The following is a 26,961-nucleotide window of genomic DNA, read 5'->3' as shown; positions in this document are numbered from 1 at the left end:
TCTATTTATTAGCCTCATTGTGAATTTGTGATATTGCTGATTTTATTGTACTTATTTAACCAAATTATTTCTTAGGAATAGAAATCTTAGTCATTTTTCTGGCTTCTGTGCAGATTCCAGTAATCATACATATCCTTTCTTGGAGGAAAATTCCATCTTCCTCCTCCTCATTTGCCTTCTTTCTTGCAGTTAGGAGCTTATAAGTGAGGCTGACAGTGGCAATGATTATTTGTGATTTGATCTATTTCCTTCTTCACCCCATGAATTTTCATTTATGATTCAAAACTAATTTCCTTGGATGTACTTTAGTTAAAAATGGTTATTGAATGTGGAATGTGAATGGCTTTAAACCGTTCTTTCTTCAGGTACGGATGGAATGGAAGAACCAGAGCTTCACTTATTTGTATCCTCAGGGATTTGGGAATTCAGTGCTAATAACTGTGAGCTATTAAAAACAGTTCACCAGTGTCCAGAGCAGGGCCCCAGAAAGTCCACGCTGTCCACTCCTAGGAGCTAGCCTTGGAGAAGACACATGAGCAATGTCCTGTCCAAGGGTTCTGGTGTCTAGTTTTTTCTCTGTCTCCACATGCTGTTCTTCACTTTCATTCACAACATGTTCCTAGAAAAGATGATACAACTTTATTGTACAGAAGTTAGACATTCGGTTTATTTGCTCTTGAAGAACTAGAAAAAGTATAAAATTTCTAATTATAAATCTGTATATTTATGCCCAACTGTTATGCAATGTATTTACATGTTATTTTAAAATGTTAAAAGTATGTTAAACTGAAATGTAGATAGTTTTACAAACTCGTTATTTTGTAGCTCAACTTTTGCTTCTGTAGTAATGCCTACAGTAGTAATGCCTACAATCAGTAATACAAATTGTTAGTACAGTTGTAAGTAAGGAATTATTGGTGGTGACCTTGTAAAGGGCAGAACAGGAGCACATAGGATAAGTTGTGATGCTAGTTTTACCTTGTCCTTTTTTTTTTTTTCTTGTAAGATCCTGGCTGCCCTCTCTTGATAAGTGAGTCTGTTGTAAGCCATATTCCTAATGAACAGACTCAGGAACAGCCCTCTATACTTGAGTTTGTGCAATGTTCTGTTGTTGTTTTCATTTGGTATTTTAGTGGATCCTTTCAGATTTCTCTTCACTTTCCCTTATTGCTTGGATAATCTTTAAAAATTGTAGACTTGTTGTTTATGGTATGTCTGCACAGAGTTGATCAGCTAATATCCTACAAGTGTCCAGTTCACTGTGAATGGCTACTTTCATACACTTAGTTATGTCTACTTTATCTCTGTTTGTATTCTTGTTGGCATTCGCACTTACAGTTTTCCATGCACACTCATTTTTAAAAAAATTTTTTTTATTCATATGTGCATACAATGTTTGGGTCATTTCTCCCTCCTGCCCCCACCCCCTCCCTTACCACCCAACCCGCCCCCTCCCTCTCCCTCCCACCCCCTCGATACCTGGCAGAAACTATTTTGCCCTTATCTCTAATTTTGTTGAGGAGAGAGTATAAGCAATAATAGGAAGGAACAAGGGTTTTTGCTGGTTGAGATAAGGATAGCTATACAGGGAGTTGATTCACATTAATTTCCTGTGCATGTGTGTTACCTTCTAGGTTAATTCTTCTTGATCTAACCTTTTCTCTAGTTCCTGGTCCCGTTCTCCTATTGGCCTCAGTTGCTTTTAAGGTATCTGCTTTAGTTTCTCTGCGTTGAGGGCAACAAATGCTAACTAATATTTTAGGTGTCGTTACCTATCCTCATGTCTCCCTTGGCACACTCATTTTTGAAAACTAAAGTAAATAAATGTGCCACCTTATTCAAATCATTGTGCAAATAAGCATTACTTGGCAAAAGAACTGTTGATTACTCTGCTTCACTGTGTGACATGGCGGGCTGTTTTTGTTCATTAACTAATGCTTGAAAGTTCCAGTTTAGCCTAGACAGGGTCCTCTGAAAGTGCTGACTGCACAGAATTCATGCTGTACAGTTGTAGAGGCCTTGTATAGCTAGCATTATACACTAAGTTGAATTTGTAAGATAACCAATTGGTCTTTAAGATCTTTAAGATGTTTTCCAATATGATGATATGATTCTACTTGGGTTGTTGTTCATGTTCTTACACAGAAACTCAGCATTCTTACTTTCACTTTAATTTGAACAAGTTTATTTTTTTTCAAGCCCACTATAGATAAGACCTAGAATTATTTCTTACCTTCCTCTTCATTCAAATAATTGAAGGCAACTTACAAGGTATAAAATTATGATAAACAGAGAGTCCATTGTAGGGAAATGGAAATGGAAAGAAAAATAAGAAACATAGAGAGCATTCCTGAAACATTGAACATTAGGGGCCTGTAGATGCCAAGGGAGGTGGGCAGAAAAAGGCTGGCAGGGACTCTGGGAGGGAAGGAGTGAGCACTGGAAGGAGCTCCTGTAACAACAGGAGCCCTGTGTGGGGAATAGCCTGTGGAAGGGAGACAGCCCTTCTACCCTGCAGATCTCATGCCTCTGGTTGCACATCTCTGCCATCGGTTTGACTTTTTAAAAATTTCAACAATGAAATTACCCCCACCCCCAGTTCCTGAAAGTAATTTATTATCTCAGATCTTAAAGACTTACATAAGTGGTCCTTGTTCATGGTGATGGCTGAGAATATGTATTGCTGCATTTGGAAGTGCCCTCTGATTCTTTGCTGTGAGCAGTTTGGCAGCCATGCCCTTCTTTACCTTCCTTTCAGAGATCATGCTGCTTGTTTGGGGGTATGTGGTCCCCCAAATAGATGCATATATTTCAGCTCACAGAGGTTATTGCATTTGATGTGGCCTAGTTTATGTAAGTGCCAAGAGTGATTCAGAAAGGCTACTGCAGCTGCTTCCTGTGGAGAGGCTGGTTACCGCCCAGGACATTCCCTGTGAGGAGGGCTTGTTCCTTAGTGTCATTGCTATATGGGATTGGGCTCATGGAGGCGAAGGCAGGAAGGGACATACAACAGATAACATAGACTCAGAGAAGAAGCGGCAGAGATTCGTAATATCAAACTAACTTGAGGAAGGCCTTGCAATAGATTATGTCTCATTTTCATATGCAGAGCAGCTCTCTGCCCTTCTTATGTCTAAGGAGCCTGAGTTTCCTCTTGCCTACACTGTAACTCCCTAGTCTGCTGAACAGAAAGACCACAGAGAGCCTGGGAAGCAGGTGGTCTAGGGAGCAGGCTGTATATTGTTAGAGTGAGCAACGTGTCTCCTGAATGCTTTCATCTATATTACAGAATACATTGCCCCAAATGATTAACTCTGCTCTTTTACCCAGAAATAATGAAATCGGTGAGCAGACTTGGCCTGGGTAACTGAAATTCACCCGTCATCTAAAATCAGTGGAGAAAGTTTGTACCTTGTCATTACATTTGGACTTATGATTCTTTCCAGTCTCGCTTTTTTGCTTTGCAATGGCAGTCTTGTTTCCTTTTCTATAAAATAGTATGAATCTTGAGTTAGGATGATGACTAAATGATTATTATGAGATAATGTATGTGAAGTGCTTGGTTAGTGACTCAAGCAATGATAATAATATCATTATTATTTTAATTATTCATCCTTACTTTCACCAGTCATTTTGCTGGAGGTGATCATAAGAAGGTAACTGCCTTTTAGAGATGTTCTTTGGTTTTCTATAGAGGTGAAAATATCCTAAAGAAAGCTGCTCTTTTGATACTCTGGATTATCAGAAAGATACAGGACTGCATAGATTGTAAACCCAATAGCTGCTGTCGTTTGAATAAGTTGAGTATCTCCAAGGGTTTATGTGTTAGAATTTAATTCCCATCATGAGGTAGTAAGAAACTGGAAACTTAATTAGTGTTTAAAAGGGGGCTTTTGGTCAGTCATTAGGATTAGATAAGGTCATCAGGGTAGAACCCTTATGATTGAATATTGGTAGCTTTATAAGAAGAGAGAGATCAGAAGTGACACACCCACACATGGTCTCTTGTCATATGGTACTCTGTGTTGCCTCAGGACTCTGTCAACAAGAATGCTGTCACCACTGCCAGCCCTTAAACTACCAGAACTGTGAGCCACATAAATCTCTATTCTTTTGAAGTTGCTGAGCCTCAGGTATTTTGTTACACTAACTCAAAATGGAGTAATACATAGCTTACCAGAGTATGTTTGATAGGGCATCACCTCATCCTTAGGTAAACTAAATTATAAAAGGCATCTTGATTATCAACTCTCGGTCTCCTTTAAGTAGCAATTTACCCATAGCTTCTTAGACAGCATGTGTAACATGATTCTTTGTTCAGAATAGGCTTATAGAGATTCAGAAAGGAGAAAGAACTTAGGAGAGTAGTTTCAGCTTAGTTTTTGAATTTTGTGTTTGAGAATAGCGGGCAATTAAATGCCATAAAGTGACACAGGAAAGTGGTTTGAACTTTAAAATGCTCCCTTTATTTCATTCTCCTACTTTACCCTAAAATTTTCACATTTATATTAATTATTTCCACAGCTCATATTAGGTTATACTGAGGAAGCTGAATTTCAAATGTCAAAAATCAGAAAATGGGTCTGTAATCTCTCATATGCATTTATGAAGAAAATGGATTTTCAGTTGTTGAAGCATTTTGTCATAAGAAGCACAGATCTTGTTTTTCAAATGCTTTATCACCAAAATCACTAGAGAAAATTCACTAAAAGTCTCTTGAGGGGTGCTGGTGATGGTGGCATGACATTCTGGTAAGGGATAGCAGCATTGGTTCAGCAGTGCCTCCTGAGCCTGGAGGCCCTGTCCACCTCATTTCTGATACCCAGGATGAGCAGAGGTCCAGAAGTTCCTTCCTTGCTGGACCCAACTTTCCTATTTGTAAAGCTGAGGTATGAAGCCAGATGATCATTAAAAACCTTTCCTTTCTTCTAGCTCTGTGTGTATGAGACACCACTCCGTATCTCTAATTCAACCATTCATGAAGCCGACATGCTTATTTTGTTAATTACTGAGGCCCTTGACATTCCTGTGGATAAATTCATCATCACCTCTAGCAACAATTTTTCATTGTATGTATGTTTGTGTTGCTTTGTATTATTGGAGCCTGTAACTATGTTTTGTGAAATGCTAGTTTATAAAATGAGCCAAGTAGAATTGCTATGGTTTCGTCTGGGCCTGAGCCCTGTTTTCCTGTCACTTTTCATCCCCCGACCCCCTTCCATCAGGTCCTAGGATTTACAGTGTACACATACAGGGTAGGATCCATATATCCAGCCTATACTTCTATTCCCATCAATATTTTATAATGAAAACTATCAGGTATTCAGAAGAAGTTGAAATAATTTTATGGTGGACCATCATATAACCACTACCTGGATTTTACAGTTTACCTAATATTGTACTTGTTATAGAACATATTTATCTGTTTATCCCTCTACCCATCATCAAATCCATCTTTTTTGTAAGTAAGTTGCTGACTTCTCCCTAAATGCAGATAACTAGTTAAATAGAAGAGCTCAGTATTTGTATATAATGATGATTTTTTAGGTAAAATTCACATACAAGGTATATCATTCATTGAGTTCTGACAAATGTATATACCTGTGTAATTCAAACCTATCAAGCTACTAGTCATTACCATCATCCCAAGAAGTCTTCTCTGGCTCCTTTACAGTTAATTTGCACCATTATCTGCCACAAGAATGTATTATTCTGATTTTTTTCACCAAGTATTAGTTTTATCTCCTGTTACCTAAATAGAATCATATAGTGTATATTCTCTTATGTATTATTGCACAGAATAGCCATAGATTTTCCTAACAGATGACCATTGTCAATGCGAAAGTTTATTGTGTTTATAGCTTCTCATAGTGTAGCAATATTTCAGTATATTTCTATGCTAGTGGCTCTCAGACTTCAGCTGGCATCAGAATTACCCAGCAGGTTTGTTAGGGTACAGATTGGCCACTCCCCAGCTCTTATTTCTTAGGCCTAGGATGAAGTCCAGCTCAGAGCGCTGGTGATGCTGATGTTGAGGTGGTTGGTCTTGGGAACATACTTGGAGATTCCCTGTTGTGTACAAAATTGTTTTAAGTGTTATACAAAGTACAAAGTTTAAATTTCTTGGGAAAAATAGTTCCTATTACATAGTTATTTTTAAAGTATTTTCATTTTGTATCTTATTTTCTGTGGGATTGCTGGGAATTGAGGTCTTGTGGTCATGGGATTCTTTGCTTTTAAATTATTTTCTATGCCGTTCCCTCCCACGAGTCTGCTTACAGTTTCCTCAATAAAGACTCCAAATACCTGTGATTTTCCATTTTTAATTCATTTGCTTCTGCTTTTGTTATTTCTCATTCTTAGTTTAGTTTCATGCATTTTTTTCTATTTAAACACAAAGCTCAATTTTTACTTTCCAAGATTATTAACATGTTTAATCCTGTTTTTTTTCTGAGCACAGGTCATAAGATTCACATATGCATGCATACACATACATAATACATCCCCAAATTGAAAGAATAAAAAGTCATATAATAAAACCAAGTATCTCTTCTTCTATGTCCCAGCCACTCATTCCCCTTCCTTGTAGGCATCCATTGTTACCACTTTCTAACTGGATTTTATATTTGTGAGCTTGCCTACTAACTAAAATTTATTTGTACCTAAAGTCAATACCCAAGGCACTTCCATGGTCATGTGCAGATGTGCAGAATAGGGGAAAACCTTTGAGTTGCCTGAAATGGGATCATTGCTTCAGCATTTACTAATTCAGTAGTCACAGTGAGTTTGTAAAGAGGAACTAATGAATCTGTTTGTATATGTATTATTTCTATATACTTGGCATTTTCAAATAATTGCTTTCATATATTAATTAATCCTTACCAAAGACCTGTAAGGTTATAGAGAACTATGAGATGACTTCTTGTTGTTGGTTTTTTGTTTTTTTTACCTGGTAGTTAGAGAATATGATGTGGCTGGTTGGGGTTGATGAGGGCTGATAGTATTCTGATGTATGGGCTGAAATTCTACTCTTCTCCAATCTAGCTACTCTGTTCAGAATATAATTTCCCATATAAGTAATAACCTTCTCTGAAATATGAATTAAAGTATTGTTTGATTTCTGTTTTTATAAATGGCTAGCTAATTGAACTTTGCTTTGGTTTTTCAAGTACTTTGTCATTAGATCTGTTATGGATAATGGATGGAGTTGTGGAAATGTCCTTGTGAGTTACAGAAATAAATAAAATTAGATAGTCATAATAGGTTTACTCCTTTGTACTTAAAAAATTTCTTTTAAGGACAAATACATTGTCCTTATTCTAAAGTCACTTAAGATCTAATAGTCTAGCACCATACCTGATAAGTTTAGTGAATGAAGTGTTCAAAACAGTTGAGAAGATTAAGGAGATGACTCGGGTTTCCCTGAGGCAAATGTGAGGATAAGACATGGCTTTTATGAAGAGACACATTTCTGGAATTCTCTGACATTAATGGTAAGATATTTCAGTATGAACAGGAATTTTGCAGAGACCTTGATAGGACTGTGTGTTGAATGAAGCATGGCAGGCTGCTATTTGTTGGGTGAGAGTAGGCAGGGGGAATAGGAACAGCAGGATGGACTGGACTCAGGAAGAGTTATCACCTGATTCCACCATCTCAGTACTTTATTGTCAGTAGACATGACTTTGCATAAGTTAATGTCTTTCATGTGTTATTTTGAGGATTAAATGAAATAATTTGTTTTTTTGGTGGCATTAGGGTTTGAACTTGTGACCTCATGCTTGCTAGGAAAGCATGCTTACCACTTAAGCCACTCTGGGTTTTTTCAAGATAGGGTCTTACAAACTATTTGCCCAGAGCTGGCGTGGAAAGGTGATCTTTCTTATCTCTGCCTTCTGAGTAGGTAGGATTACAGGTGTGAGCCACAGGCACTATGCTAAGAAATACTTTAAAAAGTGAGACAGAAAGGTTTCTAGAGAAGATTATGTTAAGTTACCATTTGTAGGAAGAAAACTTTCAGGATGGTAGCCTCTACTTAGTAATTGTGGCTTATGAACTGGCATAGCCTTTGTGTTCTACAATTTACTCTTTCCTTAGTCAAGACTCTAGGATTTTATATGTGATGACTTTATTTGAGAATCTTAGATAAACTAAATCAGTTTATTTAGAAGTCTTAGGAGAAAAATAAACTGAAAGCTATTTTTTCTGTATAAAAGCAGCATTTGTAATTGTTTGAAATACTTAAAAATATACAATTAGTTGACTAAAAATTTTTAAATTTTATTTGCCATTGTGATTCTGCTTGTTAAATTATTTCTGGATATAAAACTTGTTCTTTTTCATTAGCTGAATATTTTTAATTTTGAAACTTATCTACATGATATTAATAGTATTATTATAAAACTCTTTTAAATGATGAATTTTGTGTATAATTAATGACATTGTCATTCCCCAAGTATTGAATATGTAGAACTACAGTTCTGTTAATACTTCCCCATCCCCCACTTTAGCAGTAATGGAGTTTGAACTCTGGGCCATGTGTTAGTAGATATGTGCTCTACCACTTGAGCATACTTCCAACCCCAGTTAATTTTTTGTAAAAGAACAAAAATAACTGATGAGTAGTAGGTTGCTTTAAGCTGAGGTTAACTACCATCTTTGATATTTCACATGACTTTATTGAGATACTAAAGAACATTAGGGATAATTGTTTTACAGTGTATGGACATGTTGTGAGGTGTGTATGTGCACGGAGAAGATTTTTTCTCTGGCATATTTAGGAAAGCATCTGTACTAGTCGATATGGATAAAATGATTTTAACTTTAAGAGATAACTTTTGAAGTAAAAATAGTGAAAGAGTAATTGGGAATCACTTCAGTTCCAAACATGGTGATATGTTTAGATGCTTATTAATAATATCTTCAACTTAATTTTGTAGGTTCTTTATTCTGCATTCTCTCATGACTTCATTTAATTAAAGATTTTAACCTTTGACTTATTATAGCAAAACTCATTTCTTTTGGAACTGAATACTGTGATTTGTGTTAAAAAAATTTTTTAAAACTATTTTCCATTTTTTTGTATATATCATAAGACACTTTTCTCATCAGTACTCTTCTATTTTTGAATAGTTTAGAAATCCCCAGTGTGACAGAACATCTTCAATTTTTCATTATTGAAAATATGGCATTTATTAGCAAAGATGATATTGATAGTCATTTCTCAGATAAATTATAGTGATGAAAAGACTTCTGAATGGTGTTGTTTATTATTTGGATAATAATTGTGTTTACATTTGCTTCTCCAGAACATTACTTTTTTTTAATCCTTTAGGCCTAGTTTTTTGCTGTTGTTTTTAGAAAAGACACTATCTACACAAAAGATAACTATTATAAAAGATGAAGTGTCAAGGGATTTCTTGGGCTCTCTGATCCATATGCCCTGGTACTGTCTCTCACAGGGCTTGCCTGCTTTGTACAACTGCCAAGTTCATGCATAATTGTCTTGAAAAATTGCATACTCACTTATATTGTAATGGGCCTTTGATAACTAGTGGAAGCCCCAGGCAGCAACATCTAGTGCCAATTTCTTGCTGATGGGTTATAAACCATGCCTTAAACATGTATTGAAACCAATGATAGGTAAATAACTATTTAAGGTAAAATTTACTTAACATTTGCCATGCAAGCCAGGAGTTCTTGTGAATGGCAAGGAGCTGCTGTTATTTCTGAGATGTGCACCCTCTTGTGTGGTAGAGCTTCAGTTTCTTGGCTTAGTCCCCCTCTTTTAATACCTGCCTGCTCCAGAATCAATCAGAAATACAAATTGTAATGAATTGTTACAGAAAAGCGTTTATTCACTACATGCTCGTCAAGGCTTTTGAAGTGTCCTGGGTAGGAGCAAGTTCATTGTTAATCAGAATGTGTAATCATTTCTAGGAATTAGGTGTATATATATTCTGTATTAAATAATAATTGAGTCTAAATGGATAAAACTCAAAGATATGACATGCTGTTTGTGCACCTGTGTGTTAATATGTCCTCCCTGGCATTTCATGTTACTACAAGTTAATGATTTCAAAACCCACTGCCCATTTGGCATCTATTGATTGGTTGTTCCTCTTGTCCAAGTTGTTTAATCACTAGAAACAGTGTAGAAGATCTTTTCATTCATTTGTCCATCCATTTGTCCGTCTGTCCATCTGTCCATCCATCCATCCATCCATCCATCCATCCATCGAACAAGCTCTTCCTTTGTTCAGGTTCTTCGTGTGCCTGACTATGTTATATAAACAATAATAGGAGTGATTTTTGTCCTCAACATGTTAGAAATATACATGGTCATTTGACATGAAGTGTGACTATTTCTATGTTAAGCATGCAGGTTATTTATATTGATTTTAACCAAGCCAGTGGGTTGGTGCTCAGCTAGTTCCAGAATTTGGAGATTCAGCATGTTCTGCACATCAAAACTAGCCTCTGGATAATCTTCCCAGAATAACCTCCAAGTTACTCTCCAAGCTAGTTATCTAGATACCCAGTGTGGCCTTGTCCCTGTTGAGGGGCTTCATTTGCATGCCCACTCCCACTCCTCAGAAAGCAGCCTTGGGCATGGTGACCAGGGCCAGGAGCAGCTTAATCTTTAAGACCTCGTTTGTTTTTGACCAAATTTCCATGTGCTCTTGACTTCTCCAACTCCTTTGGTTCAGGTAATGTAAAGTATTCTGTAGCTGATCTTGTCAGTTTATCTAAAAATAGATTGAGTACTGCGATTGCTTCTCCTGCATTCAGAATATATTCTGTCTACCAACATAACTTTTTAAAATTTTTTCATTGGTATTAATTATATTTCCCTTTTGACTAATGTCACCGTAGGTAGGTAAGGTGAAATTACTTCAATTGAGGTCTATTACTGTTTTGCCACTTAACTAAAATTCTAATACTGCTGTTATTGTAGCTATGTTGATACATGAGAATGAACGAAATTGCTGTTTGTGAAACATGATCATATACAAACGCCTATGTAGAACATGTTTGTAATAGTGGAACCACTCTATGGAACTTGGGGAGGGAGGGGAAGAAAAAGAGTGATAAAGCATCAACAATATTGTAAAACATAACAACTGTAAAGGTAGAGGATATAAGGATATTTATTGAAAGCTGTTGAAAAATGGGAGGTGGGAGGTAAAAGGGTAAGGGAGAGAGCAATGGAATAGGTTGAACAGACCAAAGTAAAGCACACTCACGGTGTGGATACATTGAGAAACCCCTTGGAACATCAACTTAAATATTATTAATGAAAGGACCGTAAAATAGGTACAGTGTGTGCATGTATGTGGGGGGAGATGAATGAAGAAGATTAAGGTGATAGTGTATGGCTGATGGACTTCATATACTTATATGAAATAGAACAAAGAAATCTTTTATAATTGCTTTAAGTGGGGTGGGGAGGGGGTTGAGAGGGAGAGACGGTGGGGGTGATCTAAGCAATGTATAATAGAAGCCTACTTGGAATTGTCACAATGAATTTTCCCCTGTAGGATTAGAATATATCCTAATTAAAAAAAAGAGATCCCAAATTCTGGAAAATAAAAATTTAATTAGAATATTTAAAAATAAAATTCTTAGCAATGTCTGATTTTTTTTTTTTAAAAAAGAAAATGCTGTTTATGGAAAGACTTAAATTCTCAGCTCATTCCCCAAACATATAGGTGTTAAAGAGTAAAAATGTGTATGTGGGAAAGAGCCCACGAGGAGGCAGGAAAGGTAGTTTAGGATTAGGCTAAAGACTTAATATTGGGGGTTATTATGGGTTTCTTAGTAAAGAAATGCTATGGTCTTATGTGTTTTAGATGGGCCTTCTGTCATGCCCAGTGTGGAATAGAGGGAAAGGTAAAAAAGCAGAGGGGCCAGGCTAGATTGAGGGCCAGCTGCCATGTGGAATTAGGACCAAGGGAAACCTGGTCCTGTAGTCTCTGTATTTTTAATTCTAAAATCTGAAGAAAGAGTTGAAAACAAAGTTGGTTTTTTTTCTCATAAATGTGATACTAAAACTTATTTTGTTGCCAAATCTGAACTGATTTGATTTGTGAGTTGTTTTAATGCTGGGAACTATTATGCTGATCTCTGCTGTTTTCTGATATGTATGTATGTGTGTATGTATATGACTTTGAATTTAATTGTGCTATGAAGATGTAAGAAGTGCTGGAGACAACCTGTGTTTAGCAGTCAGAGGACTGAAAAGATCTCTTATTATCAGTAGTGCAGAAAATAAGAGTTGGAAATCTGATTGTGATGTGACTATGAGGTATCTTTTATATGGGGAACTCCACTCACCACATATAACCTAAGGAAAATAAACAAGTTTTAGAATTTTTGCAGTGACAGTGATTATTAGGAAATATTGGAAAATAAGCAAACATTATATAACTACAAACAGCTACTGTGCATTAATAGACTTGATTAGTGCAGAATTGAAAGTGTCCAGTAAAGGACTTATAGGTTATGAAATAACTTAGAATATACCATTCACACTGAATGTCCAAGGTGAATAAGAAATTTAAGAAGCTTTGTAGTTTAATGGTATCTAAAAGTCTGTGGTGAAGATTTTTGCTTATCAGAACTAGCTAAAATCTCATTGATGAGTTTGTTATCAAATAATTCTTTGAAAATCGTTATCCTGAATAAATTTGCTATTTTGATGAGATAGAATTGTCCTGGTACTAGGCTTTAAAAACAGTAATGATGATTATTGAAAAAGCACCAGTTAGTTTTAAGGGTGCTAACCAGAAACTGACTGTTCTGTTATCTGGGACTGCAGGCACACTGAAGACAAAGTTGGTAGGGAACAGGACAAAAATAAACCTACTTCAGGATGTCTGGAAGGGGCGTGGAATTTATTTAGTCTTTATTCCTTATATATGAAAGGGTAGGTGGCTGGAGACATATTTTCTGACCAGTTCAGTAGTACTTTGTGCAAGAATACAAGCTCACTAAAGATAAGCTGGACTGGAAGAAAAGTAAAATTTGTTGTTCTTAGGCAACTGATCCATAGAGCCTCCTTTTCAACTTCTCATGAAAAGTAATTTTTTTGGCATTTGATTTCATGACAGTGGATAGCTGTACTACAGCTCTGTGATCAAGGAATTTTAATGCATCCTGAAGAATAGGTCTGCACATATTAATAAACAATTAACTTGCCATAGTTAATAAATTCCCAGTATTCTAAGACCTTCTGATAGAGTTCAGCCTTAAAAAAAGCTGTTTATGCAGTTACTATGCTTGAAATGAGACTGATTAATCAACATTAATAAATTCTTGATGCTGACTGGGCTACAGTGATATTCAGAAGTGAAACTGCAAGAAGACATTAACGGTTTTCATATCACCAATGGCACTTCTCTTCTTCTACCAAAAGTTGGCCAGCCAAAATAATAAGTTGGATAAAAGGTAAACTTTCTAATGATGTACCTCTTGTATGTTCCTCGAATGATGAGGAGATCATTGGAAAGATACTACATTCTGATAAGTATAAGGAGAGGTGATAGTGATGACAATCACATCATGATCATGTGTGAAAAATACCCACAAACCATACAGTGTGAAAAATGTATTATCAGTGAAGTACTGACCTTGAACCATGCATAATAATAACTTGAGCTAGTGGTTAGAAGTGCAGATTAAGGCTAGTGATTACCAGTATGGTAGGGACCCCAACATACCCATTTCCTTAATATCCTTGAGAAGACCCATATAATGAACCACATATATCACATAGGTATTATGTTAGTTTGAACTGAGTTTTAATAAATATTTTTCCTAGAAATAAGAAACATTTTTTCTGACTAAGATGTAACATAACATTTTAGCATTAACATGTATTAAGGCTTTCCTTCATGGGTATAGTTGAAAAACATACATATGTAAGTGAATCAGGTACTATTAATTTCGTAGAAAATCTGAGTGTTTTGGGAAAGTGGGTGGAGTGATTGGCATTGATTTATAGGTAGGGAAAGAAAATTGGAAACGCAAAGAAGTTTTGTAAGCCAAGCATTCTACCTGTTTTCTTATTAAAAATAATTGCATATACTGGGTGCCATGGCTTATGCCAGCTATTGAAGAGGCAGAGATTGGGAAGATTCCAGTTCGAGGAAGCGTAGCCAGAGAAAAGCTCATGTGATCCCATCTGAACCAATAAAAGTTGGATATGGTGGTATGTATGCATCTGCCCTTCTAGCTATGTGGGGAGTGTAAGTAGGGGAGAATTGAGGTCCAGGCAAGTCTAGGCATAAAAGTGAGATCTTGTTAGAAAAATAACTAAAGCTGGAGGTGTGGCTCAAGTGGTAGAGTGCCTGTCTCACAAAGTGCAAATCTATGTGTGCATCTCTGCATTCTGGTCTAATGTATTGACTTTTCTCAAGATTGTCTGTTTCCTTTATGCCAATGCCAAAATACTTAATATCCACATTTATACTCTTCTATGTTTTGTGGCTCTGTAGTCTACATATATTTGTAGCCTGGAAGATTTCATGAATTAGGCAAACATTTTTCATAAAGGACCAGACAGTAAGTGTTTTAGGTTTTGTGTGCCGTATTGTCTGTTGTCTGCATGTAACTACTCAATCCTGTCTTTGTGTCAAAAAAAGCCAGTAGCCAATATACAAACAAATGGCTTTTACTGTGTTCCAACAAAATTTATTTACAAACACAGACTGTGGACAGATTTCGCCCTTGGGACACATATTTTCTTTACTTAAATTTTTATCTCATTTCTAACATCTAAGGTAATTAATTTTATTGAGTTTTTTATTCATGCATTGCATTTATGTATGTATTTAAGATGCATTGATATATGGTCTAAATTACTCATATAAAACAAGTTAAGGGGGAGGAATGAATTGAACAGCCTTTGGCCTTTGAGAAGTTCTTGGACTGCTCACTGTTTTAAACTTTGTCTAATGGGTAGGCACAGGAGTGTGTACAAATTACTTTGGGCTTTAATTTTCTTGTTGGTAAATGTTTAGTCATTTATTTTTAACAATAATATCTCCCTCATGGAGTTAATGAAAGGATGAAATGGAAGATAACTGTACCATAGGAAGTATTACTATTGTTAGGATTGCTGTCCTTCTGAGTCTCTTGTGTATTCCCAGATGATATATTTCTTATAGAGAAATTTGATAGAGGCAGAAGGAAGGGACTTCACTTCTAAGATAGGGGTATACTTGTTATTAATTTTTTATGTAAGAGTTGATAATAGAAAAACAAGTGATTATTTGAATGGAAAGACTTACAGTAGGAATATAAGTAGTGGCTGGTTGAGTGGATGAAAGGTCTGAAAATGTAGACAAGAAAATAAACTTTCATTAGCAAGCTATGGATTATATGAGGATGTCAGCAATGGGATCTCTGAGTGGGGCACATTTGTGGGAACCTAGAATTGGGCTGTGTGTGTAAAGTTTAGAAACTGAGAAGGAAAAGCATAGTCAGAAACCATAAATAATTGCTTAAATGCCCCTTTTCCAGAACAATTCTGAACTTCATACAACAGCATATGCCTTTGGAAGGAAGAATAGTTTCTGTGTCTCTCCAAGGGTACTGAGTTAAGTAATAACTAACTGTGCTTTTGGCTCAGATGTATAAGGTTGCTTATGCATATTTAAAATTCCTATCCACTGCAGTGACAGCTGCTGAACAATGTAGATGAGAAGATAAATTTCAGTTGAATCCCAAAACACTTTTGAAGCAACTCTGACAAAATAATGCCATAAACCATTAAGTCCAGATTTCCTGGATATCTTTGAAAACCTGTCATATAATCATTTTAGACAAAGGAGCTATGTATGGGCTTCTAATAAGTAGCCCCACACATCCCAACAATTTAGCTTGGGGTTAGTTATTCTCTGTTCTAATTTTGAATTGGTATGCTTTGAGTAGTCACTTGGAGCAACAGAGTTCTTACCTAATGCAGCTTAATACTATGAGGTTATGTATCTACTAGGCATGGTGGCATGACCTTCAAGCAAAATAATCACATCATTGTATGTTTTAAAGTAGCTTAGTAGATAAAAATTCCAAATGCTAGAAGATAGCTCTGAGTGGTTTAGGTGTATGACCTTAAATTATTTATGAGCATTTGGGATATAATATCTAATGACTCTCATTATTGAGATCCCTGAGGGATTTAAAACTGGCTTCTGTGGTAGTGGGGAAAGAACACTGTATTTTAGTGGTCTAGAATTCTTTGCTATTATCTTAACTATCCTGCTTGCAGGTTTAGAATTTGGACAGCCACACTTGGGTCTTTGTCACCTCATCTGAAAGGTGAAGGTTCTGTACTCAATGACTTCCAGCTGTGAAATTTGTTAAATTAAATTCTAGGCCTGCCTTCCTTCCTCCCTCCCTTCTTCCCTTCTCCTCTTCCTCATTTTTCTTCTTCCTTATTTCTCTTCTTTCTTTTATTTGTCAGTGCTTTGTCTTTTGGAAGATCTATGTCCCTTCTCTAGTTTGTTCCATCCTGGGTCTAGTTTATTGTGGATAGGTATTAGAATTTTTCTCTTGTACAAAACAAAGATGCCATTGAAAATGACACGACCATGATAAAGCGAGAGCACACAAGGGAGATACGAGGATAGGTAAGACACCTACAAAACTAGACAGCATTTGTTGCCCTCAACGCAGAGAAACTAAAGCAGATACTTTAAAGCAACTGAGGCCAGTAGGAGAAGGGAACCAGGAACTAGGGAAAAGGTTAGTTCAAGAAGAATTAACCTAGAAGGTAACACACATGCACAGGAAATCCATGCGAGTCAACTCCCTGTATAGCTATCCTTATTGTAACTAGTAAAAACCCTTGGTCCTTCCTATTATTGCTTATATTCTCTCTTCAACAAAATTAGAGATAAGGGCAAAATAGTTTCTGCTGGGTAAGGGGGGGATAAGGGATGGAGTGGGGGGGATTAGGGAGGGGATGGGGGAAGGGGGGGAGAAATGACCCAAACATTGTATGCGCATATGAATAAAATAAAAATAAAAAAAAATAAAAAACTAAACAAAAAGAAAAAAAATAATGACATCACCAGATTTAAGGATAGGGAAGATTTGCATTTCTAAAAATATATCCAGTAGTTCACTGGTATAGTCAGTCACTTTGTACTACATTTGAGTTTTCCATTTATTCTTTTAAGATCACTACCTCCTTAAGTGGTAAACTTTATTTAAAATATTTTAAAAAAGATATTGTTAATGTCCTTTTATGATCTTGTTAAATAATCCAGAAGCCAGAAGTCAATCTCTGTCAAAGGCAAACAAAAATTTGTAGTTATGAGGACAGAAAGCAGAAATATTAAGTATGGTTATTTAATGTATTTTCTCTCCTAATATACTTCAAATGCCTGTATGTGATCATGTGTTCTTAAAAATTAATTAGACTCTTACTAGAGTTCAAGTAGGTGGATTTAAGCTTTTAGGTGATCCTTCTGAAGCTGTTTGGTTTTAGAATGTAGTAAAAAAAAAAAAAAAAGGAAGTCGTCACACTTGAAGTATTGTTCCACATTCAAAATGAAAGCATTATGAAGGAAAATTTCCACAAAGCCAAGCATCTAAATGACAAGAGAAGGACAACTAGAAATTAGGGATCTTAAAAGTGACTTTCAAGATTCTTTTGATTTAGTGCAGTGAACATTATAGGCCTTGATCTTAGTCTGTTTTCTGTTGCTCTAACAGAATCCCACATACTGGGAAATGTATAAAGAAAAGAAATATATTACATTACTGGGGAGTCTGGGAGTCTAACATGAAGGTGCTGGTATTGGGTGAGGGCCTTCCATTGATGTCATCCCATGGCAGAAAAGAGAGGATGGGGGTCCAAGATTTTTTTTATCTGGAGTAGGTTCCCAACATAACTAAATACCCCACTCTTATAATAACAGGTTAATATTCATAAGGCAGAGCCCTTAATGGTCCCACCTTGTAATACTGTCAGATGTCTGTTCAACTTCATCTCATGTTTTGGAGGGGACCTTCACACTAAAGCAGCTTCTGTCGTATTTTCTTAATTGTTTTTCTGGTTGTGTGGAGGTGATGCTAGGGACACATATATGTCAGCAGGAAAATGGGGAGCTGGTTGGAGACACAAAAGACACACTTGCTGCCTGCAGAGTGAAACTTGACATGTATTTTGTATGTGTCCTCTTTCCAGAATCTGTGAGAAGTTTCTACGATGGTTTGCTCAGCTCTAAGGAGGGTCATCCATGTACACATTTGCTTGGCGAGGAAGGCCAGCCATGCCCGCAGAGGCTATCAGCATCAGGCAAGGGACTCCAGGCCAGCTGCATCAGTATTGCCTGCCCAAGTGGCTCCTGGCAGTGTGGTAGAGCTGTTGGGCAAATCCTACCCTCAGGATGACCACACCAACCTCACTCAGAAGGTCCTTTCCAAAGTGGGCCGGAATCTGCATAACCAGCAGCACCACCCTCTGTGGCTGATCAAGGAGAGGGTGAAGGAGCACTTCTACAGGCAGTATGTGGGCCGCTCTGGTACACCACTGTTCTCTGTCTATGACCACCTTTCCCCAGTGGTCACCACCTGGCAGAACTTTGATAGCCTACTCATCCCAGCTGATCACCCCAGCAGGAAGAAGGGGGACAACTATTACCTGAATCAGACTCACATGCTGAGGGCACACACATCTGCACACCAGTGGGACTTGCTGCATGCAGGGCTGAATGCCTTCCTGGTGGTAGGCGACGTCTACCGGCGTGACCAGATCGACTCCCAACACTACCCAGTTTTCCACCAGCTGGAGGGTGTCCGGCTCTTCTCCAAGCACGAGGTGAGTCACAGGACACTTCTAATCATTGAAGTATATCAGGAACATTTTGTGTTGATGTCACTGGTGGTTATCTTAGTAATACCAGTAGTATTGTCCTTGCTCTTATTTTGATTTTATGAATCATCCTTCTTTTATGATATTCCTTGTGTGCGCTGTTGTCCCCCGATACGTGTCAGAAATGTATCTAACTTGATTTGTTGTGTTAGTAACTCCAGAAATTGGTAGACCTTTGTTTTCACTTGCGTGTTCTCATCCTTTCAGTACTACCTGCCTTTCTCTGGGCTACTTCTTGGGAATGGATAGTCCTTGGCTCAAATTCAGCCTTAACCCAAGATGACTAAGTCCATAGTGCTCAGGTTGATGCAGTTCTCAATTTGTAGAAGTTAATTGTGTTTTCGTGCCATCCGAGTAATGAGCTTCTTAAACACTGGGGAACTGGAGACTTATTGGCTCGACCGTAAATTGTTCTTGGCCCTGAGCTCTTTTCTCCTCCACTCCTGCTTTGCGTGATGGTGTAGAATCTCTTAATTGCCAGTGTCCATCAAGTGTGTGTTTGGATGCTTGGAGCCTTTTTTGATTAGAAAGTCTGATATTTTGGTCATTCTCAAAAGCATCAAATTCTTACATCTGTTAGATGCTATCTTAATACATTATGTGTATCTTTTTGTTTTCTTTGCAAATTATGAAAATTGTTAAAAAGCTTGAATCTAGTTCCTAAAACATTTCAACACCACTTTTCCTTCATTCAAATATTTTAAAGACCATTTCCGTTTTTTATGGTAAGGAACAGATGGAATTACAGTAGACTCAGGAAATATTTCACTTATGCCTTTAAGCAGTTTCCTCCCAAACATTGGAACAGTAGGAGTTATTGTAGTCACAAAACTCCCTTCTGCAAACACAAGCTAAATTGGCTGTTAATAAGAAAACAAACAGCATAGTATCCTTAGGCTAATAAATAAGCATTGTTTTAGTCTATTAAATAAGTCATTTAGCTGTTGACAATTGAGGGAGACTGTGTCCTCTCATTCTCTCCTTTTCTTTCCATTTGTTTTAGGAGTGCAGTTACCCTGTGAGTCTATGATAATGCAGCAGTAGGTTGACCTTTCCACAGAAAGGTCAGCAGAGCTGGATCTCAGGGGTGCTTAGATGAGCAGTCTTATTGTTTGGAACAGCCAACTATTTTCTAAGTTAGTAATAATAACTATTTATAAGGATACAAATGTATGAGGAAACTTAAAGGAAATGAACAAAGATAGGTCAGAATCTGGGAAATATGGTGAAATGATAGAATGCCATTTTCAGTATCTGCCAGAACAGCTGCGATGCCAGGGACATGATGTTCAGGTCATGAAATTGGACAGATGTTCAGTCCATCTTATCTTGTTAAAGAAGTAAAGAAGGAACAAGTCTGCATGCCATGAAAGAGGCCTTGAAGGTGGTGAGATACACACTACTGGTTAATGGAAAGAAAATCCAGGCTCCAGGAGAGGGAAGGAAGGTAATTAGCCCTTGTCTCAGTTCATATTTGTTTTGGGTTCAGTCCAATTTAATAGGTAGCATGAATGACTTACCTAGTCTGATAGTGTTACTGTATGTTGTGATTTATAGTTTGAAGACTTATGCACACACATGTATATGAATCTGACCTCCTTATGATTTGATAAGGTGCTTCCACATTCATTGTTTCATTTACTTCTCTCATTAAAACCAGTGAAATGTATTATTTCCTCTTCACCCTGAGAGGTTTGAGGTCTTGACCCTTCAGTGTCAGAGCTAAAAGTGGAGCACAGGTCTTATTCTATTGCCCAGTAGACTAAATTCTGCTGATTTCCATGGAACTGCTTGCTAGTAGTGCCTGTTTATGACCCTTGGAAAGCTTCTCTTTCAAGAATGGTGGGGGAAAAGAAAAAGGGTGTTGGTTTCTGAATTGCTGCCTTCAACTGAAATGTTGGTACTAAGTCTGATCTAATCTTAGCCCTTAAAGTACTTTTCCTTCTGTTTATTCAAGAAAAGGACAATTATAGATTAGGGATCTAAAAGTGGCATTGTTAGTTAGGATTTTATATATAGTTGTAATCCTGCTACATATGTATTTTTAAAAATCTCTTGTTGCTGTTTTTGTATTATTTAATAATTATAATTGTTTTAGTCACTATACAATACACTTCAGCAAGAAGAAAAGTGATTGCAGAGTTCTAGGGCAAAAGAACCAATGATAAGCATAGAAATGGATCTACAGTAACAGTATACTCACTTAACTTTTTGTGTTTTTTTGGTGCTAGGACTTGGACTCAGAGCTTCCTGCTTACTGGACACATGCTCTTAACACTTGAGTGTCATCCTTTTTAATTTTTTTGGTTATTTTTCAGATAGGACATTGTGTTTCTGCCTGGGGCCAATTGCAGACCACAATCCTCCTACCTATGCCTTATGCATAGCTGGGATTATAGGAGTGAACTTCCACGCCCAGCTTCTTTGTTGAGACAGACTCTGTTTCTTTTCTTTTCTTTTTTTTTTTTTTTTTTGTTAAGATGTGCTCCAAAAGTTAGAGGCCAATCTCCTAAAGTTTGCTAGCCTTGAACCACAATCTTCCTGATCTCCACCTTCAAAGTACCTGTGATTACAGGTGTGGCTCACCATGCTTGGCTCCTTGTTTAACTATTAATTGTGGAGAAAAACCCTTGAGTGCTTTGAAAAGAGCAGACATCTCAAATCTGCAAACAACTCTAATATATCAGAGAGTGTTATCAATAGGTAAAGTCTGTAGAGGTTTTTATTTAGGGAAAGGATGGAAACACTAACTCAGATTTAGATTGCAATATAATCTTTACCTTCAAAACTGATGAAGTGAAATAGGAAGAATGTAGAAAATGATCTAAGTTCAATAGAAGTCAGGATAAAGGAAAGAAAATTATGGTAAGTCGACCATGATTTTCAAATTGAGACTGTATACCTAAGTCTAAGTATATCAGTATTCACAAATTTAAATGGGTTAAAGTCAGCAATTAAGAAACTAATTATCAGATTGGACATTTAGAGAACTGGAAACAAAAGCACATCACAGGTGGGAAATGAAGGTGCCCAGCAACAGCCTACCAAAAGAAAGTGGTACAGCAGTATTAATTAGATAACATAGGAAGAAAGGATACAAATTATGAGCATTTATGCACTCACTATTATAATCTTGATACATAAAGCCAGGATGAAGAATTATAAGTTGAATTTGACACATTCATGATCATGTTCGAAGGTTTTAAATGACTTCAATCAGAAACCAACAGATTAAGCAGACAAAATGAGTAAAGGTAGAGAAAATCTGAAAAAGATGATCAACAATTTTTACTTATATTTTTCTTAAAATTCTCTGTGTTATATATCTGTATGTATGAAGATCAATTAATTCAATTTAAAATGTTTAAAGCAGGTCACATTGTTATTAAAACAAGTAGAAGAGAGGTAAGTGAATAGTTTGTGGACATCCCCAAGTCTTTATTCTAAAGAGTAGAGCAAGTGGAACAGCAAAACCAAAATCCATACACAAAATCCATAACACAACTAGGTGGCAAGATCTTCCTGGGATCCACACAAATGTGTGGAAAGTCACAACTGTCAGCTTGAAGTTCTGCACTGTGTCAGAACACAGTGGTGCCTAAGAAAAGGAGACCTTTCTTAGGAATTTGTCAGGACAATCTTTGGACAACCAAATATAATAGAGACACTTTGAAGTGAAGCAGTAGTTAGACCATTTGTTAATGTTTATTAACATCAAAGAAAGAGGATTGATCAGAGTTACATGTCTCCTGTTAAAAGGATGTAATACCAACTATAAAGACTTTCCAAAACAGTTGGACTTGAATTTGATCAAGTTCTAGATTCAATTGCTACTCAAGATGTGATCTGCAGAAATAGGAATTGAAAGTAAGTACTTAGAATGTCTAACACCACAAATGTTTAAAAGTGCTTAAGCCATCTTATTCCAGCATGTTATTAGTGTACTTCTTTTGTTCTTAAGCACTCTTGGTGAGTTACATATGTGGAGCCTATGTACTTGTGTGTGCAGCTGTCCCATGTCTCCATTCATGACTGATTGGTAATCTAAAACTGTCCTTTTATCACAGTTTGAAATACACTACTCTACCTGATAAATGACCCAATTTCTTCAAGTAAACTGCAAGATAAACAAGATAGGAAGAAATAGCATCTAGAAATGAAAAGAGAGATCAGCCAATCACAATATATAGATCCTACCAAGACAAAACATGTTAAGGTAAAAAGATAACATTTAAGACCACTGGAATTTGAATCCCAACTAAATATTGCAAAATAAGTAGCTCATTTTTGTTTTTATTTATTTTACCTGTGATTCTAGTATTATCTTCTTGTAAAGTCCTTTCCTTCAGAGATACATTTTGAAATACCAGTGGCAAAATGCTATAATCTCTTGGATGTTCTTCAAAATAATGTGGTAAGTGCGAGTAAGCATTGGAGGATGGATGTGAAAGGACTGGCTATTAATTGTAATTTAGCTAGGTGTTGGTACGTGAGGATTCATTACCATAACTATGTTTGTAATTTTTCTAGTGCATGATTAAAAAACAAAAAAGGAAGGAAAGCATTAGGATCAGTCAATTAAAAAACACAGGCTGAGCATGTAACATAAGAAGATAAGAAACAACCTTGAGATGGTCCCTGTGCTCATAGGGAAGACAAATCTCAAGACCCTGTCTGGGGATGGAGGGGGGATTGGTACCAGTGGGAGGGTAGAGGATGTGGGGAAAGGGTGTAGGAGGGTGAATATAGGGCAAATACTGTATACACATGTATGTAAATGGAAAAATGACCTGTTGAAACTATTCTAGGAAATGGGAGGAGGGAGGAATGAAGGAGAATGGTGGGAGGAGTGAATTCAGGTATGATATATTCAATATATTGTGAGAAATTTTGTAAATGACACAATGTACCCCTAGCACAACATTAAAAAAAGGCAGTAGAAATGAAAAAAAATTTAAAGTTAGGACATATTAAAGTTAAGAGTATAGATTATACACAATAGGAACAAATAGCATCTTCTGCATTAATCCAAGGTTATTTTATATATGTTTTTACCAAATTGTGAATGACTTGTGTAGTCTGTTTCATAAAACAGAAATGGATATCTATTAGGCTCATTTTATGGGATTAGGTGTGTTAATATCCAAAATAGATAAAGAAATGTTTAGAAGTTTCATCTTCCTGAATATTGTTCTCTTTTTTAATGAGCAGATGGAGAATTATTGAATGAAATATTTGCAAATTTGATTCATTGTTGTGTCCTACCCCATTATTATACAAATATTACTTCTACCATATTAGCTGACAAAAGGAGAAAAAGCATGTGATTATCTCAATAAATGTATAAAAAGAAAATTTGACATTTAATTATCTTATGATATTAAATATCATATCTTATGATATGAGGATGTTAATGACTCATGATAAAAACTTCAGGAAACTAGGAATAGAAAGGAACTTCCTAAACTTTGTAAATGATCCCTGTTAGCATTTAGCAACCATGACAACTAATGGTGACTCATTATAAACATTTCTATCAAAATCAGTCACCATTTAGAGTCACCTGCTGTACCCAGTCCAGTTCATTTCATCACTGTGTGGGAAATTCTACTTCATGTAGTAAAGTAGAATTTGAAAAGGTAAGTCCTGGAAAACATGATCTAAAACTGCTTTACTTTCATATGATATGATGGTTTACCAAGAAAAGTCAATAGAATATCCATACTAATAAGATAAATTGGAAAAGTTATTGGGTACAGGGAAATACAGAAAACTAATGTGTTTTTTATCCACAAGTGATAACCTATTAGAAACTGTAAGAGCCAGGCATGGTGGCTTATGCTTGCAATCCTGTACCTGGGAGGTAGAGATTTGGAGGGTCATAGTTTAGTCCAGGTGTAAAGTTAGGTAGACTCTATCTCAACAAAAATAGCTGGGCATGATGGTACATGGGTGGCTTAGTTAAAAGGCCCAGGGTCCATGTCTACACCTGGCCGAAGCACAAGGCCCTATAACTAAAAAGCAATAAGGGCTACGTTTGTGGTTCAAATGGCAGGAGTTCAAACCCCAGTAGTGCCACAAAAATAAAAAAGAAAGAACATGATTTTATACACACTAGCAACTAGAACTTTGAGGTACCAAGTGTAAATCTTGCATAAGATGTTCAAGATATTTATGGATGAAAATTTGAAATATTACTAAAAGCCATAGAAATAAGAGAAAAATGTTGTACCATATCCAGTTTCATAGCCAGGAAAACATATCACGAAGGTGATAATTCTCTCCAATTAATGTATAAGTGTAGTACAAATCTGATCAGTTTCTGTGTTATATTTTGGAAAAGTAGAAGGACTGAATTTGAACGCTATTCTTAGTAAGATGGTTTAGTAATGGCAGAATGTCAATCAAATAGAGAACTTTGAAATAATTCTACTGCATTTGGGAACTTATTTTAAAATAGAAGTGATGTTAAATTAAAAGGTGATGGAGTCTACATTAGTCGTTCTGAGGTAGCTATCTAGGGAAGATTGACCTCTATTTCACACAAAATCCAAAATTTATTTTTATATGAGTTAGCAATCCATTGATGAAAAGAAAGTCTTTAAAATTTTGGGAGAAAATATAGGAGATTGTCATTATAACCTTGGTAGAATATAATATCTGAAATAGGAGAATCTTTTAACAAGAAAAGTCCTCGAGGGAAAAAAGTTTGAAATTTGACACTACGTTAAGGTAAAACTTTGCCTAACAATATCCATAAATGAAGTTAAGAGACAAGCTAAAATCAGTCAACTAATTAATAAATGAATAAATAAATAAGCTCCATTTTGATTGGGGATATTTGCCTTCTGTATAATTGACAGAAGATTGGTGTTGATCATATTAAAAAGTTTCAGTATGAATATAAAGAATACAGTAGGAAAATATCAGACAATACCAGGCACTGGTGGAGCTCTGGGAGGTATAAAAACTCACACCTGAGATCCTACAGTCATGTACAGATTTTGGAGACACCCTTGAGTGTTTCTCATCTATCAAGAAATAGATGAGAATGCTGAAACACTATTAGTATTAGCTGAAAATTGCAGCAACCCAAATGCCTACCCAAAACATTAACAGACAAATTATGACATTTATATGATGGCATATAGTGTTATGTATCTGTTTAGATGAATAAATCAACATGAATGAATACTAAAAAGCAGTGTTCTGCAATAAAAGAAAGCAGCACTGTTTATATTGTATGATTACATTTATGGAAATTTGAAAAATGGTTAAAATTAGCCAGTATATTATTTAGGGGCTCATTGTATATATGGAGAAGTTATAAAGGAAAACAAGAAAATAATCCACAATAAATTCATTTGTTCCCCTTGTGAGGATGAACTAATGCGATCAGGTAGGGAAGAAAGTGACTTCTAAGATTTTTACCATTTCTCTTTCTAGAAATGGATATGGATGGTGAACATGTATGTACGTAGCTTAGTTATTCTTTAAACCTGATATACTTACACATTTTTTCCTTGGCATATATTAATTGTACAAAGGGATTGATATTTCTATACATGCATATAATGTACTTTGATCAAATTCACCCCCTCTATTACTCTTTTTTATCCCACTTCCCCTCTTTAAAGGTTTTTAATAGTTTCCATTTTTTTGTTTTCATACATGCATGTTAAGTACTTCAGTATGTCCACCCCTACCTTCTCTTCTAGTCCTCCCTCCCCACTAGTTTCTACCCTTAAGCTTATGTGCTTCTGTATATATGATTTACTGTGCTTTTTTAGAAAAGAAAAATGGGCAGATGTCATAAATGTCAATAAACAAGGGCCTGCTTTATCAGTAAATAATAAACCACAATTAAAACAACCAGATATTATTTTAAAACCATCAGATTAATAACATTTAATAATCTTGACACTCTCAAATCTTGAGAGAATTCACAAATCTTATAACCTTCTCTTGGGAATATATATAGTTACTACAGAGTTACTGCAGAGTAATTTGGTAGTTACTAATGAAAAGAAAAATTGTGTGCTATGTGATCTGATATTTTAAAAAAATTTTGTAAA

At 36.1% G+C, this 26,961-nt stretch overlaps 1 protein-coding gene across 12 annotated transcripts in view; it reads left to right on the top strand.

The window, feature by feature from the left end:
* The window catches only part of Fars2 (phenylalanyl-tRNA synthetase 2, mitochondrial), a 509,857-nt gene that overhangs the window by 98,065 nt on the left and 384,831 nt on the right, over positions 1-26,961 (top strand). For all 12 annotated transcript variants that reach the window (XR_012450765.1, XR_012450764.1, XM_074082961.1 and 9 more), the window contains exon 2: positions 18,200-18,832. Coding sequence is in view for 10 of the 12 variants with exons in the window: in XM_074082961.1 (XP_073939062.1) it covers positions 18,221-18,832 (612 nt within the window). In the remaining 2 variants the exon portion in view is untranslated. The remainder of the gene's footprint in view (positions 1-18,199; positions 18,833-26,961) is intronic.

This window comes from Castor canadensis, chromosome 8 (assembly GCF_047511655.1).
Source record: "Castor canadensis chromosome 8, mCasCan1.hap1v2, whole genome shotgun sequence".
Classification (NCBI taxonomy): domain Eukaryota; kingdom Metazoa; phylum Chordata; class Mammalia; order Rodentia; family Castoridae; genus Castor; species Castor canadensis.
Note: the sequence above shows the minus strand (reverse complement) of the source record. Positions and strands in the feature narration are given on the sequence as shown.